The sequence below is a fragment of the Onychomys torridus genome, chromosome 3 (genome assembly GCF_903995425.1).
Source record: "Onychomys torridus chromosome 3, mOncTor1.1, whole genome shotgun sequence".
NCBI lineage: Eukaryota > Metazoa > Chordata > Mammalia > Rodentia > Cricetidae > Onychomys > Onychomys torridus.
In genome coordinates this window covers 147,803,408-147,822,346 of record NC_050445.1, presented here as the reverse complement: position 1 = coordinate 147,822,346, position 18,939 = coordinate 147,803,408, and the positions used below count along the sequence as shown (strand labels likewise).

General features: G+C 45.2%; 1 protein-coding gene across 1 annotated transcript in view; it reads left to right on the top strand.

Moving 5' to 3' along the window:
* Plbd1 (phospholipase B domain containing 1) overlaps positions 1–18,939 on the top strand; it is a 56,477-nt gene that overhangs the window by 14,403 nt on the left and 23,135 nt on the right. Inside the window, exons 3-6 of the mRNA XM_036182426.1 lie at positions 3,783–3,866; positions 5,347–5,485; positions 8,432–8,572; positions 9,234–9,378. Of these exons, the coding sequence (XP_036038319.1) occupies positions 3,783–3,866; positions 5,347–5,485; positions 8,432–8,572; positions 9,234–9,378 (509 nt within the window). The remainder of the gene's footprint in view (positions 1–3,782; positions 3,867–5,346; positions 5,486–8,431; positions 8,573–9,233; positions 9,379–18,939) is intronic.

Genomic DNA, 18,939 nt, shown 5'->3' with positions numbered 1-18,939 from the left:
CCCGCATGAGGACCTAAGCTTGATCCTACAACCCACGTGACAGAATAGCGTGATGACACTCCCGGGAGGCAGAGACAGGCATGTCTCTGGGCTCACTGGCCAGCCAGCTCAGCCTGCTTGGTGAGTTCCAAGTCAAAGGAAAACACTGTCTCAAAAACAAGGTGGAAAGTGCCTGAGGTGCAGAAATCATGGTTATCCATGTTCATGCATGCACGTGTACACACACACACACACACACACACACACACACACACACACACACTGTGTCCTTGAATGTATCACAGATAGCTTCATAGCTCCACTGCTCACCTAATATATTTCTTCCCTGTTTGAATGTCAGAACAAGAAATAAATAAATCTAGTCTTAGGGCTGGAAAGATGGCTCAGAAATTAAAAAGTATGTACTGCTCTTCCCAAGGACCAGAGTGGCTCTCAATCCCTAGGATCTGATGTTCTCTCCTGATATTCTCAGGCCCTACACACACACACACACACACACACACACACACACAAGAATATGATAAAAAAAAATTTAAAAATAAAGCCTCAACAAAATAAACAAACAATAGTTTAGTAATTGTATCTCAGCTGTCTTTCTGTATTTCCATCTGTCTCCTGGTATGTAGGTCTCCTTAGCAACCATCTCCAAGTCAAGATTGACATACCTCTGCTTCGGGATTTCTCTGTGTTGAAATACTGACATTTGGGGTGTGAGTGTTTCTGAGGGTTGTAGGATGTTTGACAGCCAACATGTCTCCACAGATGCTCTCTGGAGCAGAATCCACAGAACTTTCTTCACTTGAGACGTAGTGTTGCTATTGACAGTGAAATGTGCAAAGAGCTGAACCCTAGTTCATTTAAGGTGCAGGGATGGAGACTGTGAGCAAAATACCCAGTATTTTTGTTTCCTTGCTTAAGTGAGCATTGTATATCAAAGTCCACAGTTTACTTTTTCTTTTAAAAAATTAAATTTGTATATAAAGTATATTTTATATACCTTTAAAATATTGTTTAATTTAGTGAGTGTGTGTGTGATGAGAGAGAGAGAGAGTGAGTGTGTGTGTAAAACGTGGTGGGGAGAGGAGAGGGTGCTTGCCATGATGCACCTGTAGCTGTCAGAAGTCAACTTTCAGGAGTCAATTCTCTCCTTCCACCTTTATCTGAGTCGTGGGGCTTTGCAGAACAAGCACTTTTATTGGCTGAGCCATCTTGCCAGACTTCTAACAACAACATCAAAAGCAACCTTGTGGTTTCATTGTTTTAGTAACAGAACCAGCTTAGACAGTTAGCCCTGTCTCTTAGCACCTCCCAGTTCAAAAATGCTTGCATCCTTACTACCCAGCATTCTCGCAGATCTACAGGTGACTCCTTTTCCAGAAAACAGGTTTTGTCTGTCCATGGCAGCCGCTTGGCTTCTGATCCCAATGCCACTTTCCCCAGACAGAGAGGCCCCTTGTGCCTCCTGTACTGTGTTACTTAGAGGGCTTGGTGTTCTAGGAACACTCACCATGTTTGTAGGAGAGCTTGCAGCTCAAAAACTCATGCACTTGTAAAACTTGTTCTGTATTTATCTTATTTTGTTCAAGAACGTTTTGCCTGCATGGATGTGTATGCACTGTGTGTGTCTGGTGCCCATGGAGGTCAAAAGGGAGCATCAGATCCTCTACAACTGGGGTTACTGATGGTTGTGAGCCACCCCATGGGTGCTGACACACTCAGCAGCAAACAAACACTCTTAGCCACTGAGCCATCTCTCCAACCCACAAAAATTATATGAGCACATAAGAATATAACACGGAGGGGTTGGGGATTTAGCTCAGTGGTAGAGTGCTCGCCTAGCAAGCGCAATGTCCTGGGTTTGATCCCCAGCTCAATATATATATATATAACATGGAAAAACAAAGACTTTGAATTCAGTATTCAAGATTCAAAGTTTGACTCCATTATCCTGGGCTAGATTCTATAAGCAAAATCCTGACTTCTCTGTGGTCTGAATCTCCTTCCTCCAGACAAAAGTCTTAGAGAAGTCACTTCTACATAACCCAAATAAGGTAAGATTTTAAAATAATCAATCCATACTTCTCCCCACCTCCACCGACCAGTGACCCCCCAGAATGGGTCTATGTTACTGATGGATCTTGTAGGGAGGAAGAGGTTTAGTCAATGGTTGTGTTGTGCCATCCCCCAGCATCCACCACAATAGAACAATCCTTTATTCTTTCGCTTTTTTGTTGTTGTTGTTGTTTTGTTTTGTTTGTTTTTCGAGACAGGGTTTCTCTGTAGCTTTGGAGCCTGTTCTGGACTAGCTCTGTAGACCAGGCTGGCCTCAAACTCACAGAGATCCACCTGCCTCTGCCTCCCGAGTGCTGGGATTATAGGCGTGTGCCACCACTGCCCGGCTTCTTTCTCTTTTTAAAAATCATCTGATATATGACAAGACCTGCGCACTCTCCATAGTCTGAATCTGTGTAACCATTGCTACCTGAGATTTCAATAGGCATCCCCTATGCCTGCCAGGTCTATGGTCTTCAGTGTCTTCTCACTTCACTCAAGGCCATAAGGAACTTTTGGTTATCTCCTGAAACTCATTGAGATGTGTAGGGACGTCTTGGACTAGGAACCCCTAAATCTGTTGCCCTGAGAAACCAATTCAAATCATCAACACCCTCACCCAGGGTTCTCGATTAGTTTCCCATCTGTGACAAGACACTTAAGGTGAGCAGCTGTAAGGGGAAAGGCTTGCTGGGCTCCGGGTGTCAGAGGGTTTAACCCCTGGTCATTTGGGCCCATGGAAGTGGTGTGACATGTGGGGGAGCCTGACAGGAGGGAGCGGTATTAGTGACTGTCCCATTACTGGTATAAAACACTTGCAGGAGGCAACTTTAAAGGAGGGAAGATTTACTGAGGGTTCATGGTTTGGGGAGTAGAGCCCATCATGGCAGAATAGGTAAGGCCACAGGAGTAGCTTGTGGCTGTTATCAGCAGGAGCATGTGCAGGTGGTTACACAACGTCCAGAGTCCGAAAGCACAGGACTCCAGTAGGATGACCCAGAATTCTCTAGCCCCAGTCTCACAGTTCTACCTCTGACTTCTAGGTTGCATGTCCAAAAGATTTCAGTGTCCCCAAATAGCACTGTCCAAGAGGAGCTACTGGTGGACAATGCACATTGAAACCACAGACCGCAGTCGACGTATGGTGGCGTGTGTTTGTGTGTATGCGCACGTGTGCATGTGTACACACAAGGAGACAGAGACATGTTGGATTCTTTGGTGCTGGAGTTATAGGTAGTTGTAAGCTTCCTGATGTGGTTGCTGGGAATTGAACTCAGGTCCTCTACATGATGCATATGCACTCGACCACTGAGCCATCTCTCCAGTCCCACTGCCTTATTTTTTAAGGCAAGGTCTCTTCGCTGATCCTGGAGCTCATCATTTCACCGGTCACTGAGCTGGCTGGTCAGCAAGCCCCCAGCATCCATCTCTCTGCATCATCCCATCACTGGAGTTATGTTCACATGCCACCACACCTGGCATCTATGTTGTGTGCCGGGAACCAAACTCAGGTCCTTTGGGAGAGCAGTGAGTAAGTGCCCTTAGCTGCTGAACCATCTCTCTAGCTCCTGGAAGTGTTTCTCAATTTTAAGTTATGCATTTGTTTAATTTAAATTTTAAAGAATGATGGTGGAGGTTTGCAAGTGGTGTACATTCCAATTAGATGGAACAGCAAGTTATTGCAGCCGTGAAAACTGATAGAAACTGGAGTGTAATGTGTTTTGTTTCAGACACATGTATGACCACTTCACAAACCTGTACCCACAGCTGATCAAGGACCCTTCCATCATGGACAAAGTGAAGAACTTCATGGAGTATGTATAAAAGCTTCCTGTCCTCATCACCAGGGCTGCCTTGCAACCCTGCCCTTGCCAAGTTCCCATTCTGTCTCTTCAGCAGAGCCTGGAGTGGGTCACATTTTCTATAACAGTAAAACCTGTTGCTAGCAAGCTCAGCTCTTTCAGGGTCAGCTTGAACATTACATTACTAATAGACAAGACAGCTAGAAGTCATGTCAGGGCAAACAGACTAAGCCATATCCCGGAAGCCTCCCACGCAGTGTCCCTCACTTTCTTTCTAGGCATCCCTTCTCCTCTTTCTTTGAGGTGTTTCTTGGTCGTGCACCCAGCAGTTAACTCTAGCTGGGTGTTAGGGAATATCTAAATCCCTAGCCTGGAAGGTGGGGAGACCATACAGGGTCTTACTGTATAGCCCAGACTTACCTCAAATTCATGATCCCCCTGCCTCAGCCTCCAGAGTATAGAGATTACTCATGTACCCAATTCTAAAGTCAGACTCCTAATGCTTTCTAGGGGGTATTTCCATTTTAATTAAATTTTCTGGAAAATAAATTTTAAATATAATCAAATCGATGGCATGACAGGAGAGTCACCTGAGGACACAAAGGTTCTTGTGTGGCCTGCTGAATCACACATTAAACATCCCATTCGTGAAAGGCTAAGAAGCCAAACTATGAGGCTGGATCCCAAGGTGTGCACTGGATTGTCTTAGCAGAGACACCCTAAACAAACCAGAAATAGCTTTCTGTGTGAAAAATTATGTCAGACCATTAAATCATTCCATAGAAAGAACGGAGAACTACAAGAAGTGAAAATGAAAGAACTGTTAAAATAAATCATCTGTGGCCTGGAGAGATGGCTCCACAGTTAAGAGCCCTCGCTGCTCTTGTAGAGGACCTGCATTCTGTTTCCAGAACCCACGTGGTGGCTCACAACAATCTCTAACTCCAGTTCCCGGGGATTCAGCGCCCTCTTCTGGCCTCCACAGGCACTACATGCACATGGCTCACAGACTTATTGGCAGGCAAAATAATCATACTGCATAAATTAAAAAATAATCTTTTTTTTCTGAGAATGCTAGAACAGAAATGTTGAGGCAGATACCAATAACAAACTGAGAAGGGATAGAGAGATGTGAGACAAGCAAAACCATGTTTAAACAGCCTTGTCCTCAGAGCCTTGTCTCCCGTTGTCCGTTCAATTCTTCTCCACACAAAAGTGAAGTTAACCTGCCTGTCTTTATTGCTGAAGCAGTTGCTTTAAGGGCTGTATGGTGACAGTCTGCACTTGGCTTTCACATGCTGGATAGGGCTCCCAGGAAGCTATGAACAAGTCAACATCCTAGGGTGAAATTAGAAACATTTGACGTGTGTACTGAAATTTAGAATTTAATTATACCAGCATGTGTGGGTAGGTGACCTCTAGACTCCTGGTTTGATTTGGCTTTGAGTGAGTCACCATTGAGATCTGTGGTCAGATCTAATTTCTCCCCCAGTAAGCAAGATACGTGGACTCGGAAAAACATCAAAGAACAGACGGATGACCCGTTTTGGAGACACACCGGCTATGTTGTGGCACAGCTGGACGGGCTGTATGTCGGAGCCCTGAAAAGAGCTACAGTGGAAAACGTAAAGGTAAAACTTCCCCAAGGTGCCTCGGAATGTGTGTGGTCTGAACGATGAAAAAGGATTTTTAAAGCCAAGGTTAGGGATATGGCTAGATGCATGTTCTGGGTTCTATCACTAATCTATAAACAAAACATAAAATAAAATTTCCTCACCTAATTGTCCTTTCTGCAGAAATCCATTTAAATAAATCCAACTAACAAAACAAACAAGCCAAATATCAAGAGTTCATGGTCAACCTGGGCTACTTAGTTACTTCCAAGCTAGCCTGGGCTACATAGTGAGACTCTATCTCAACAAAGCAAAAAAAGCATTCCAAGTTAGTAGCCGATCAAAGTGGGATAGAATATGCATTCCTCCCCGACAAGCACCGCTCTGTCTGTCATACTGTGATGTCTAACTGCCCAACACGAAGTGTTGGTGCAAAGCAGCTTGTTTCTGTTGTTCCAGTCTTCTCTATACACAGCTCAGGCTGACATCAAAGGGCGAGTTACAGATGTGCAGGCCTTTTAAGCCAACTTGACAGGAGTTTTAGTGTTTTAGATTACCATCTCATTAAGGCAAAAATGTCTTAGTATATAAATTCTGATTGCCACACCCAGTGATAAACACATCAATGTGCAAAACTATGTGTATTCCTTCTGGAAGGAAACTAAGAAACCTTGAGGCAGCTGACAGTCCTGAAAGTTATGGATATTTTGTTCCCTTGGGGTAATATGTGGTGTGTGTGTGTGTGTGTGTGTGTAGATCTTTATGTGTATACATAGGGCAAAATATTTGAAAAAGCTCACCAAAATGATGTTCATAATCCTTAATCATAGGAGACTACCCTTGCTCATAAATTAGAAATACAACTTAAAAGCTGGGCATGGTGGCTCACACCTGAAACTCAAGCCCTTGGGGTGTGGAAGTAGGGGGATCAGAAGTTCAAGGCCATGTGCTGGTTTGTTTTAACTGTCAACCCAACTAAGAATCATCAGGGAAGAGACTCTTGAGGGATTGTCTAGGTCAGGTTGACTTTTGATGGTTAACTGAGATGGGTAATGCACCCTTAATGTGGGGGCACCATGGGATGGGCTGTGCCCTGGACTGTAGATGAGGAGAGAACGCTGGCTGAGTACCAAGTACACAGCAAGGATGCATTCTCTTCCTCTTGGCTTGGATGTGTCTTGACCTCCCTGACATGATGGACCGGAACCTGGATGTGTAAGCCAAGCAGATCCTTTCCTTCCCTCAGTCACATCTTGTCAGACATTGTATCACATCAACAGAAATGAAACCAGACAGCCATCTTCAGTTGCTGAGGGAATCTGAGGCCAGCCTGGGCTACATGAGACACTTTATGTGCTGGCTGGTTTCATGTCAACTTGACGCAGGCTAGAGTCATCTGAGAGACAGGGGCCTTTACTGAAAAATGCCTGCATAAGATCTGGCTGTAGGCAAGCCTGTAGGGCATTTTCTTGACTAGTGATTGATGGCAGAGGGTTCAGCCCATTGTGGGTGATGCCATCTCTGGGTTGGTTTTCCTGGGTTCTAAAAGAAAGCAGGCTGAGCAAGCCATGGGAAACAAACCAGTAAGCCGTGCCCTCCATGGCTTCTGTATCAGCTCCTGCCTCCAGGTTCCTGCCCTGTGTGGGTTCCTGCCTTGACTTCCTTCAGTGATGGACTGTGATGTGAAAGTGTAAGCCACATAAGTGCTTTTCTCCCTAAGTTGCTTTGGTCATGGTGTTGCATCACAGCAACAGGGACCCTAACTAGGACACTGCATAGGAAAGAGAGAAGGAAAGGAAAAAGGAAGGGCAGGGGAGGCCGGAAGGAAATGTGAAACCATCCTGATAAAAAGTTCCGCAGCAGTCTGGTGCTGATGAGGCTGTAAGAAAAGAGGACATTGTCCCAAACACTGGTCAGAACTGGTGTAGTTTGTATGAAAACCAGGCACTCGTGCCCCTGACCCAGCAGCCCCCTTCTAGTGTTATCCCAAGGACACACTGGCAAATATGCAACAAGGTGGGTGTGCGAAGCTGCTCATTACAGGTCAGGAATCAGATTCAAACTATCCAAATGCTAAGAGGACCAACGTGCAAAGGAAGGAGCTCTGACAAATCTGTTTGGGGACAGCCTCAGGGGTTGACACCAAGTATAAAAGAAAGTAAGATAAAGAGTGTGCTTCTTACATGCTGCCTTCTACATAGGAAGACAAGGATGGATGGAAGGGTAGAGACATACATATGACAGGTAGGTGGGTAGATGGTAGATAGATAGACAGAAATAGATAGATAGATAGATAGATAGATAGATAGATAGATAGACAGACAGATTTTTTTTTTCTGATCAAGAATAAATAAGTCTAGTGAGGGAGTTAGGGGTAAGGTATCTTGTTGTCAAGCCTGATCTGGGTGCAATCACTATGTAAACATAGTGAAAGAAGAGAACCAAATCCTACAAATTGTCACCTGGTCTCCATATGTGCAGGGTGGCATGTGCGCACACACACACACACACACACACACACACACACACACACACACCTTCCATTCCTCCTATACAAAAATATAAAATATAATTTAAACATTTAAAATAAAACCCTCTGGGCGGTGGTGGCACACCCCTGTAATCCCAGCACAGAGGCAGGTGGATCTCTGTGAGTTCGAGGCCAGCCTGGTCTACAGAGCTAGTCCAGGACAGGCTCCAAAGCTACAGAGAAACCCTGTCTCGAAAAACCAAGAATAAAAAAAAGCCTAGGGCTCTGAAGAGACGGCTCAGCAGTTAAGAGCACTGGCTGCTCTTGCACAGAACTCAGGTTCAATTCCCTCCACCCCCAGTTGGGTTCATAACATGTATGTGACTCCAGTTCTTAGAAGATCTTGTGCCCTCTTCTGGCCTCCTTGGGTACTACATGCATAAAGATGACACGTCACCAGTCAGGGCTCAGTGATATTGTGTGTCCTTTCACAGCCCTTGACGATGTCCCAAGTTCAGTTTCTGAATGCCGTTGGCGACCTGCTGGACCTCATCCCCTCGCTATCTCCCACAAAAGACGACAGCATGAAGGTGTTTAAGAGATGGGATATGGGCCACTGCTCTGCTCTTATTAAGGTGAGACCCAGATCTCCTTATCTTCTTCCCCACATAGACTTTTTGTTTGCATATACTTTGAACCCACTTTTTCCATATGTCTGTCGCCCATATATAGCAAACCTCCCCCCACCCTGCTCCCTGGCTGGTTATGGACCACTGCATAGACCCTCTGTGGTAGTAAAGAACCAGCAGGCACCTGGATGGGGGAATGGGACACGATATTGCCTACTTCTTCCACAGTTCTGCCTGTGCTGGATACATGTACCATTCCTACCTTCCAGATTCTTCTGTTTTGAAGGACAGTCTGTGTCTCAGACATTAAATGTTAATGTTGGACTCTTTGGCCATATTTTCCAACAACAAAGAAAGCAATAATAGTGGAAGAGATTGCTCAGCAGGTGAAGGCTCTTGCCCCAAGCCTGATGGCCTGAGTTCAATCCCTGAGACCCGGAAGGAGAGAACTGATTCCACAAACTGTCCTCTGACCTCCACATGCACACCACAGCACCCTCAAATCCATAGGAATCCACACACATGCTCACACAAGTAAACAAATGTAATTATTTTTAAGAAGAGAGCACCATAAATATGAGTTGGCACAATCCCTGAGGGCCACCCACATGTGTTATGCACCCAGTTACTATGCGCCTACAACACTAACTGCGATTTTTGCCTGCAGGTCCTTCCTGGATTTGAGGACATCTACTTTGCCCACTCGAGCTGGTACACATATGCAGCCATGCTCAGGATCTACAAACACTGGGACTTCAGCATAAAGGACAAAGACACCAAAAGCAGCCGGCACTCCTTCAGCAGCTACCCAGGTAAATACACTTAGTGGGAGATCTGAAGGTGTTTTCAAATAAAACTTTGGTGATCTGAAGTTAACTGGAAGGAAAGATGAAATGTCCCTAGTTGGGGTACAGCTGGATGTTTAGAGGGTTGTTGGAAGAAATAAAGTTGTCTTATCTGATAGAATGCCGTATGTGGGTTCACAGAGCTGCCAAGTACTTTGCAAAGGTAAGTAGATGTGTCTGAACTTCTGTCAAATGCCAAGAGAACACTGAGGTGTCTGTTTCCCAGGCTGTGTGGTGCTAGCCAAGGAACTCCCTGTGTAGCTAGAGTTTTCCTGGGCCTATCTGGTCCGCAGTCAGGACAAATCTCTCACCTACCAGTCCCACAGACGCCACTCAGACCCAACCAAGTAAACACACAGAGACTTATATTGCTTATAAACTGTATGGCCATGTCAGGCTTCTTGCTAACTATTCTTATATCTTAAATCAACCCATTTCTGTTAATCTGTAAGTTGCCACGTGGCTTGTGGCTTACTGGTATCTTAACATGTTGCTTCTCATCATGGTGGCTGGCAGCATCTCTCTGCCTCAGCCTTCTACTTCCCAGAATTCTCTTCTCTGCTTGTCCCACCTATACTTCCTGCCTGGCTACTGGCCAATCAGTGTTTTATCTATTAACCAATCAGAGCAACACATTTGACATACAGAACATCCCACAGCACCCCTGCCTTCGGTGTCTCCGTTTCCCCCATTCACAGCGGTGGTGCCCATACTTCACCTGACCTGTGAACCCTAGGACATGGCCAACGGATGACTGAGTGTGTAGACTTTGAGCCCTTGCACAGCAGACAGGAGATCTGGGACTGCAGTATCATTGCATAGCATGGGTTCTGTCTTAGTTACTTTTTCTGTTGCCGCAATAGAATGTCCTGACGAAAGCAGCTTAAGGGAGAAAGGTTTATGTTGGCTGACAGTTAGGGGTGTGGAAGTCCTAGAGGCAAGATCTTGGCCATGTTGTATCCACTGCATGAAGCAGAAAAGAGATGACTGCTCCTCTTCAGCATCGTTTCTTCTGTTTCTCCAGTCTGTGACCCAAGTCAGGGAAAGGGGCTGTCACCTGCTTTTAGGCTGGTGTTCCCACCTCCATTAACCTAGTAAAATAATCCTCCACAGGCTTAGCCAGAGCTAACCTGATCTAGGTAATCTCTTACAGGTATGCCCAGAGGCTTGTCTCCTGGGTGAAGATCCTATCAAGTCGATGATCAGTATTAAATTAACCATGACAGCTATAGAAGGTTTTTTATTTGTTTGTTTGCTTGGGGATTTTTGGTTTTGTTTTAGTGTGGTTTTTGGTTTTGTTTTTCAAAACAAGGTTGCTCTGTGTAGACCCAGATGTCATAGAACTCACTCTGTAGACCAGGCTGGCCTCAAACTCACAGAGATCAGCCTGCCTCTGCCTCCCGAGTGCTGGGATTAAAGGCGTGCGACACCACCACCCAGTGAGCTATTGAAGTTTAATAAACTTTAGGATTAGCCCAGAGAGGACAAGCACCACATCTGCTTTGTGAGGAAAGAGCAGTTGACATTTAAGATGAATTGTAACTAGAATTAGAACAGTAGAGAGGGATAGGAGTTCTCAGAGAGGAGGACTAGCAAATGCCAATGTCTAGAAGACAGTTGGGGATTGTCTGTGAACAAAGGCCAAGGATAATGAGACAGAGAGGGCACAACTGTAGTGGTCAGTGGGCATGTTGAGAGATGGGGGCAGAAATGTGAAGCCAGTATTTCCAGAGCCCCAACTTCTTGAGAATAGAATATAGATTTAGGGATGTGCACAGTGAAGCATGCCTTTAATCCCACCAGTCAAGAGCAGGCAGGGCCTTGTGATTTTGAGGTCAACCTGGCCTACAAAGAGAGTTCCAGGTCATTTGGGACTATATAGTGAAACCCTTTATGAAGAAAGAAAGAGAGAGAGAGACAGAGAGAGAAAGAAAGAAAAGAAAGAAAGAAAGAGAGAGAGAGAAAGAAGAAGGAAGGAAAGAAGGAGAGAAAGAGAAAGGAAGGAAGGGAGGAAGGAAGGAAGGGAGGGAGGGAGGGAGGAAGGGAGGGAGGGAGGAAGGAAGGAAGGAAGGAAGGAAGGAAGGGGGAGAGAGAGAATGAATGACAAAGAGAAAGCAGAGAAAAGAGGAAAAAGAGTAAAGAAGGATAGACAGACAGACAGACAGACAGACAGTTAATGAGATGACTAGTTGGTTAATGAGCCTGCTGCCAAGCCTAAGGACCTGAGTTTGATTCTCAGGACCCTCATGGTGGAAGGAGAGAACTAACTTCTGCAAATTATCCTATGACCTCCTCATGTGCATTGTATGTTATATGCTCCCACATACAATAAATAATTTAAAAATGTAATTTTAAATGTTTTAAAAGAATACGTAAGTCAATACAAATAATACAGAGACCCTTCTAGATCAGCTGAAACTCCAAAGACAACAAAAGACTTTTAGAAGCAAGGTCTTGCTGTGTGGCCAGTCTGGTCTCCATACCCCTGCCCTGACTCCCCGACCATCACCCCCTGGGCCTCCACACCCAGCACAAGAGGCATTTTCATCCTCCAGGTATTTTTTCAGGAGCCCACAGAACAATGTAACCCATGTGTCCTCTAATTAGTCCTCTGTTTTCAAAAGGGGCTAGAAGACTGAATTGGAGACAACTAGTTGGTTAAGGGATCAACCATGTTGGATTCATGCTGTAGATGTGGAACTGGCTTTGGCATGAAGCTGGCACCTTGGAGATTGGTGTTCTCCTCTGTGGAGAATGCCAGGGTGGTTAGGTAGAAGAGAAGTAGGGTGTTAGTTTGCAGCTGAAGAGCTGTGACCTGGAGGCTCTTCTAAACCTGAGGGAGGAGATTAAGAATCCCTCAGTCAATAGTTGAGTGCAATGTGTCACACTTTTGAGATTTCCTGGCAGCAGATCTTACATGTTCTTACCATGTACACACACAAAAAGGTGGCTATGTGAGCCGATGGAGGTGGTGTTTGGCTACTGTACATGTATAGTCCGTATAGATGGCTTAGTAGTTAGAGTACTCTCTGCTCTTTGTGAGGACCCAGGTTCCATTCTTAGCACATATATCGAGCAGCTCACAGCTATATGTCGCTTCAGCTCTAGGGATATAATGCCCTCTGGCCTCTGCAGCACCTGTACACAAGTGTTACATATAAACTCATGAAGACACACATATAACACACACACAGAAATACAAATTAAGATTTTTAAAAACATGTTAAGCCTTGAATATATACAGGTTTTATATGTCGATTATGCCATAGTAAAGCTTGAAGATGGAAATTAATTAGGACATAAGCAAATGACTTAAGATAATAGTTCAGATATATTATACTAAAATTAAACAAAAGAAATATAAAAATTTTTAAATTCCTGTGTCTGAACATACATATCAAGTCATGAAGCAAAGACTCAACACTTATTGGAAATGACGGTGACTGGGATGATCTAGACTCCTGCAGATTCAGTCATGTTGGACATTTCATATGTTCATTTCACAATGTGCTATGCTCTTGACCTGGGTTTATGAAGTGGCTATTGAGATGATTTTCATGGAGCTAGGTATGGTAACTCAAGTCTATAATCACAATACTTGAAAAGCTAGGACATGGGCTGGGTGGTGGTGGTGGTGGTGGTGGTGCATGCCTTTAATCCCACCACTTGGGAGGCAGAGCCAGACAGATCTCTTTGAGTTCAAGGCCAGCCTGGTTCCACAGAGCAAGATCTAGGACAGGCGGACAGGCACTAAAACTACACAGAGAAACCTTGTCTCAAAAAAAAAAAAAAAAAAAAAAGAAGAAAGAAGAAAAGCTGGAGCAGGAGGACTGCTGTGGGTTCAAGGCCAGCCTGGGCTGTGTTGTACTTCTGTCCTGTAGTCCTGGTTTGTGGGAAAAGGAAGCAGGAGGATCAGGTCAGAGGAAACCTCTGTTCACAGTGAAACCCTGCCTCAAACAACTGCTAATAAGCATTTTCTTTGAAGTTTCTAAGCTTGAATGCCTGTTAAACTGTGCTCAACATTCCCATCCTGCTCCTTAAATGTTAGAGAGCTTCAGTTTTTTTCAAAAAAAAAAAGGGGCTAACAAAATGCCACTTTGTAAAGGTGCACACATTAGAGTGTATTTATTCAACCTTGATTTTCTATTAAATCGTTTTTTATTTAGTAATTATTGTTACATTTTTGGCAAGATATTTTGATGAGGAGCTGGAGCTGCTTTTGCAGAGGACCTGAGTTTGATTCCCAGCACCCACATGGCAGCTCACAACATCTGTAACCCAAGTCCCAGAGGATCCAATGTCCTCTTTTGCCCTTGTGGGCACCAGGCACACACATAGAATAATAAAATAAAACTAAAAAAGCATGATGGAGAGCAAGAGAGGCACAATGTTTAATAGTACAAAATGTACATTCTTATGACACATGGATGAAATTAAAATAAAAAAGTAATGGCAGGGATGAGCAGTTGGCTCAGCAAAGGGACTTGCTATCAGACCTCATGACCTAAGCTCCTACCTCAGGACCCACAAGGTGGAAATAAAGTGACTCTTTTTTTTAATTTTAATTTTACATGGATGTAAGTTTTGCCTGCATATATGTCTACATGCCACCTGTGTGTCTGGTGCCCATGGGGGCCAGAAGAGGGTGTCAGATGCCTTGGAACTGGACTTACATATGGGTGTTGGAAATTGAACTGGGTCCTCTACAAAAGCAACAATTGGTCTTAATCACTTAATCTCCATCCCCCTAAATATTTTTTAAATAAAATAAAATTTAAGTTGAAACACAGAAGACAAGCCAAGTTAGCCATGCATTGGAGGGAAGTTAGTAAGACAATATTGCATGGGGATCAAACATTGCATGGGTGAAAGGTCATGTAGAGGAGGCCAGGAAGAAGGAGGTCAGTGCAGGACCCTTACAACAACATGTGGAAGTGACCTAAACAGAGCTTTGCTTTCGGCTGCCTAGCTCGTCAGATGTGGAGAACTGGAGTGCTAATTGGAATATGGGAAGCCAGTGCAGCCCTTCAGGTAGCTGGCACCACCCTAGTGCTTCCTAAATGGTCTGTGTAGAACACCGTTGTCCATCTTCCAGAAGGACACAGAATGTTAAAAGAAACCTCTAAAGTGCTGCCACTCATCATGGCATTGTGTGTGCCCTTTGTCCTACCTAGCCAGGATCTTGTCAATTTAGTGTGTGTGTGTGGTGTGTGTGTGTGTGTGTGTGTGTGTGTGTGGTGTGTGTGTGTGTGTGTGTGTGGTGTGTGTGTGTGTGTGTGGTGTGGTGTGTATGTGTGTGGTATGTGTGTGTGTTATGTTGTATGGTGTGTGTGTGTGTGTGTGGTGTGTGTGTATGTGTATGTGTGTGGTGTGTGTGTGTGTGTGTGTGTGTGTGGTGTGGTGTGTATGTGTGTGGTATGTGTGTGTGTTATGTTGTATGGTGTGTGTGTGTGTGTTATGTTGTATGGTGTTTGTGTGGTATGTGTGTGTGTGTGTGTGTGGGGGGGGGTGTAGTGTGTGTGTGTATGGTGTGTGTGTGGGGGTTGTGTGTTATGTGTGTGGTGGTGTGTGTGGTATGTTGTATGGTGTGTGTGTGTGGTATGTTGTATGGTGTGTGGTGGTGTGGTATGTATGGTGTGTGTGTGTGGTATGTTGTATGGTGTGTGTGTGTGGTATGTTGTATGGTGTGTGTGTGTGGTATGTTGTATGGTGTGTGTGTGGTATGTTGTATGGTGTGTGTGTGTGGTATGTTGTATGGTGTGTGTGTGGTATGTTGTATGGTGTGTGTGTGGTATGTGTATGGGTGTGTGTGGTATGTTGTATGGTGTGTGTGGTATGTTGTATGGTGTGTGTGTGGTATGTTGTATGGTGTGTGTGTGGTATGTTGTATGGTGTGTGTGTGGTATGTTGTATGGTGTGTGTGTGGTATGTTGTATGGTGTGTGTGTGGTATGTTGTATGGTGGTGTGTGGTGTGGGTATGTTGTATGGTGTGTGTGTATGTGTGTGTGTGGTATGTTGTATGGTGTGTGTGTATGTGTGTGTGTGGTATGTTGTATGGTGTGTGTGTGTGGTATGTTGTATGGTGTGTGTGTGGTATGTGTGTGTTAAGGGAGACAGCTTGTCGGCGTCAGTTTTCTTTTTCCCATGTGGGTTCTGGGGATTGAACTCAGGTTGTTAGGCTTGACCGCAGGCCCTCACCACTGAGCAGGAATCCTTAAAAGTTAATAACCAGGGTTGGGGATTTAGCTCAGTGGTAGAGTGCTTGCCTAGCAAGCTCAAGGCCCTGGGTTCGATCCTCAGCTCTGGGAAAAAAAAAAAAAGAGTAAAAAAAAAAAGTTAATAACCTACAGCAGGTGTGTACCCCAGCACAGGGAAGTAGAACGAACAATATTTTCCTTCTCACTCTGTCCGTCAATATGACCGAGGGGATTTACTTGTAGCGAGCACACTTAAGCTTGTCAAAGCCGACCTGTGTTCAGCCAAGCCTCGGTTCGCTCTGTGGAGACAGGGGAGGTGGTGTGCCTTGGCCGGGAGGGCCAGTGCAGAGTTTCTCTCCCATCCTCATGTCAGTTGTTAGGCAAAGCAGACCATGACGTTTCTAAATATTTCTAGCGAGGGGCAGAAAGCTTCTAGAACAGTGGTCCTCAGCTTCCCTCATGCTGAGAGCCTTCTGTTCAGCTCCTCATGTTGTGGTGACCCCAACCATAAGGTGATTGTGTCGCTACTTCAGAACTGTAATTTTGCTACTGTTATGAATCATAACATAAGTATCTGATATGCAGGATGGTCTTTGGAGACCCCTGTGAAAGAGTCCTTCAACCCCCCCTGAAGGGGTCGTGACCCACAGGTTGAGAACTACTGTTCTAGAATGAAGCTGCCCAAAGGCTGTCTCTAGAGCTTCTGAAACTGTGAACAAGTATCTTCTTGTAGTATCACCACCTATGGAGACAACTTTATGTAACGCAGTGGGAGGCAATAAAGCCCTTGGAAGCCAGGTTTGTCTTTGAAGCAGCCTCCGAGGGGGCAGGAGCTGCTGCTCTGAAGACTGCCTACCACATGAAAGGAGCCTGGGGGTGAGCTGGCGCCGCAGGGCCAGAGGCGGAGCTGCGAGTCCGTTTCCTGTCGCGTGGTCCATCCCCCTCCCCTGGCCAGAGCTGGAAAGGGAGAGGTGCCGCCCTGTGAACAAGGCCCACAGGTGACCTTGGCGAGTCTGAGGCTTTGAGCACACCCTCTGAGATAAAAGTTGCTCCAAGTCATGTTATGCTCATACGACAGCTCGGACATGAGCATGCTGCAAAGAACAGACCGAGGGCCAACTGAAGGGGTTTGCTCTCCAGGACCACATAACAGGCACTAGTTCTGTGTGTGCGCGTGTGTGTCTGTGCGTGTGTGTATGTGTGCATGTGTGTGTGTGCGTGTGTGTGTCTGTGCGTGCGTGTGTCTGTGCGCGCGTGCGTGTGTGTATGTGTGCATGTGTGTGTGTGTGTGTGTGTGTGTGTGCATGTGTGCATGTGTGCGTGTGCGTGTGCATGTAGGGAAGCTAGGAAAAAGGGTCCCAGGAAAAGAAACAGGTAGTAAGGGCCCATACGAGTTCCTCTCTGCTCTCAGAGATGCCTGGGCTCGCCCAGGCATTCTTGGCCAACAGAAGGAGATTTAGAAATTTTCTAGAAAGATTGTTTCTACGCTAAACACCAATCAGGAACATGGTATCTACTGTGATCTGCCTGGTTAGTCACAGGGTGGCAGAAGATGTAGATGATGCTAAGGAAGACATTTCAGAGCCAAGTAGGTAGGTGTATGGGTGGGGTGGGTCTTCAGCCCAGAGCTAAGGTTAGTGTTTAGACCAGCAGTACTTGGTTGGCCTACCTTGCTATTTCTGCAGCTTTCTCAGGACATCGCATGGTAAATGCTACAGACCATGATAACAATTAACGAAATGACTAGTAATTATCGGCATTATTTGAGTGTTAGTACTTAAAAAGAGTAAAACTGAAGCTGGGTGTCGTGTTTATCTATATCCTTGGTACTAAGCACTAAGGAGTTCAAGGCAGCCTGGGCTACATGAGACCTTGTCACAAAACAGAACAAGCAAACAAGATCAACCAGGTTGGTGTAAACACCAGATTCATAGCAAGTGACCCTCTTCTTGACTTGAGCATACATATTCACTGAAGTGTTGGGGTGATGTTTTGTAGTTTTACATACAGCATTAATCAGTTTTTCATCACTACAATGAAATACCAGGTCAGGCATAGTGGCTAACCCCTCCAATTCCAACACTCAAAAGGCCGAGATAGGCAGACTCTGTGAGTCCCAGGCCAGCCAGGGGTACATGGAGAGACTCTCTCTTAAAAATAAATAACCAGAAAAAAATGCATAAAAATGCCGGGTAGTGGTGGCGCACGACTTTAATCCCAGCACTTGGGAAGCAAAGGCAGGCGGACCTCTGAGTCTAAATCCAGCCTGGTCTACAGAGGGAGTTCCAGGACAGCCAAGGCTGCATAGAGAAACCTTGTCTCAGAAAAGGAAAAAAAAATCCAAGACAAACAAATGAATACATAGACAGATAGATGGATAGGTGGGAAAAATGAAATGCCTGATAGTCGACATGAAGAATGAGTGGTTTACTTAGCATGTGGTTTGGGGAGTTCCACAGCAGTGTCGGCAAAAGCTTAGTTCTGAGCTACATCACAAAGCCAGAGCATTGTCAAAGCCACTGCTTCTCAAGCCAGGAGCAGGGAAGAGGGAGGAGTGCTGGACAGCCCTAAGACCTTCTCAAGGAGACCATGAGAAGCATTGGTCAGCTTGGCCTCTTGGAAGGTCCCACCTCCCCAAAGTGCTACTGTCCCCCCAAAACAACAGTAAGACCCCAATCTTAATAGACCCTTGAGGGACCCTAAACCATATTGAAACTTGGGCATATATTTTAATTAAATTAATTCTTGAATAAGTTTTGGTGCTACCGTAATCAAAATGAATTTTTTTTTATTCCTTTTTCCAATTGTTTATCATGTTTGTGTGTGTGTATTAATAAGTCCTTGCTACCTAACAAAGAGTCCTAAAAGTTAGCAGCTTAGCACAGTACTAGTCATTAGCATCTCATAGGTTTTGTGGACCCACAACTCAGATAGGTACAGTGAGTAAAGAGTGTCTGGGCCTCAGCTAGAAGACACACAGACAGAGGGCCTGGAGGGCTTGATGTGCTGGGGATTCCAAGGGCACTCACTGGGCTGGTAGGGTAGCTGCCACTCCTTCCTCTCCTCTTTAGGCTCTCCATGACAGGGTGCTAGGTCTCCACTAAATCAAGAGACACAGGAGACCGCGCTAATCTGCCTATTGTGACCTAGCTCAGAAGTCACACATGACCTCGCCTGCCACATTCTATTTATTAGGAGTGAGGGACTATGGCCAGCCGACACTAAGGCAACAAACTAAGATAACTTTTGAAACAAAAAGTGTCCAAGTGGTTGTGGGCAATTCAAGGCCACCACTGTACCCTGCATTCAGGTGGCTGCAAGAGAGTATTG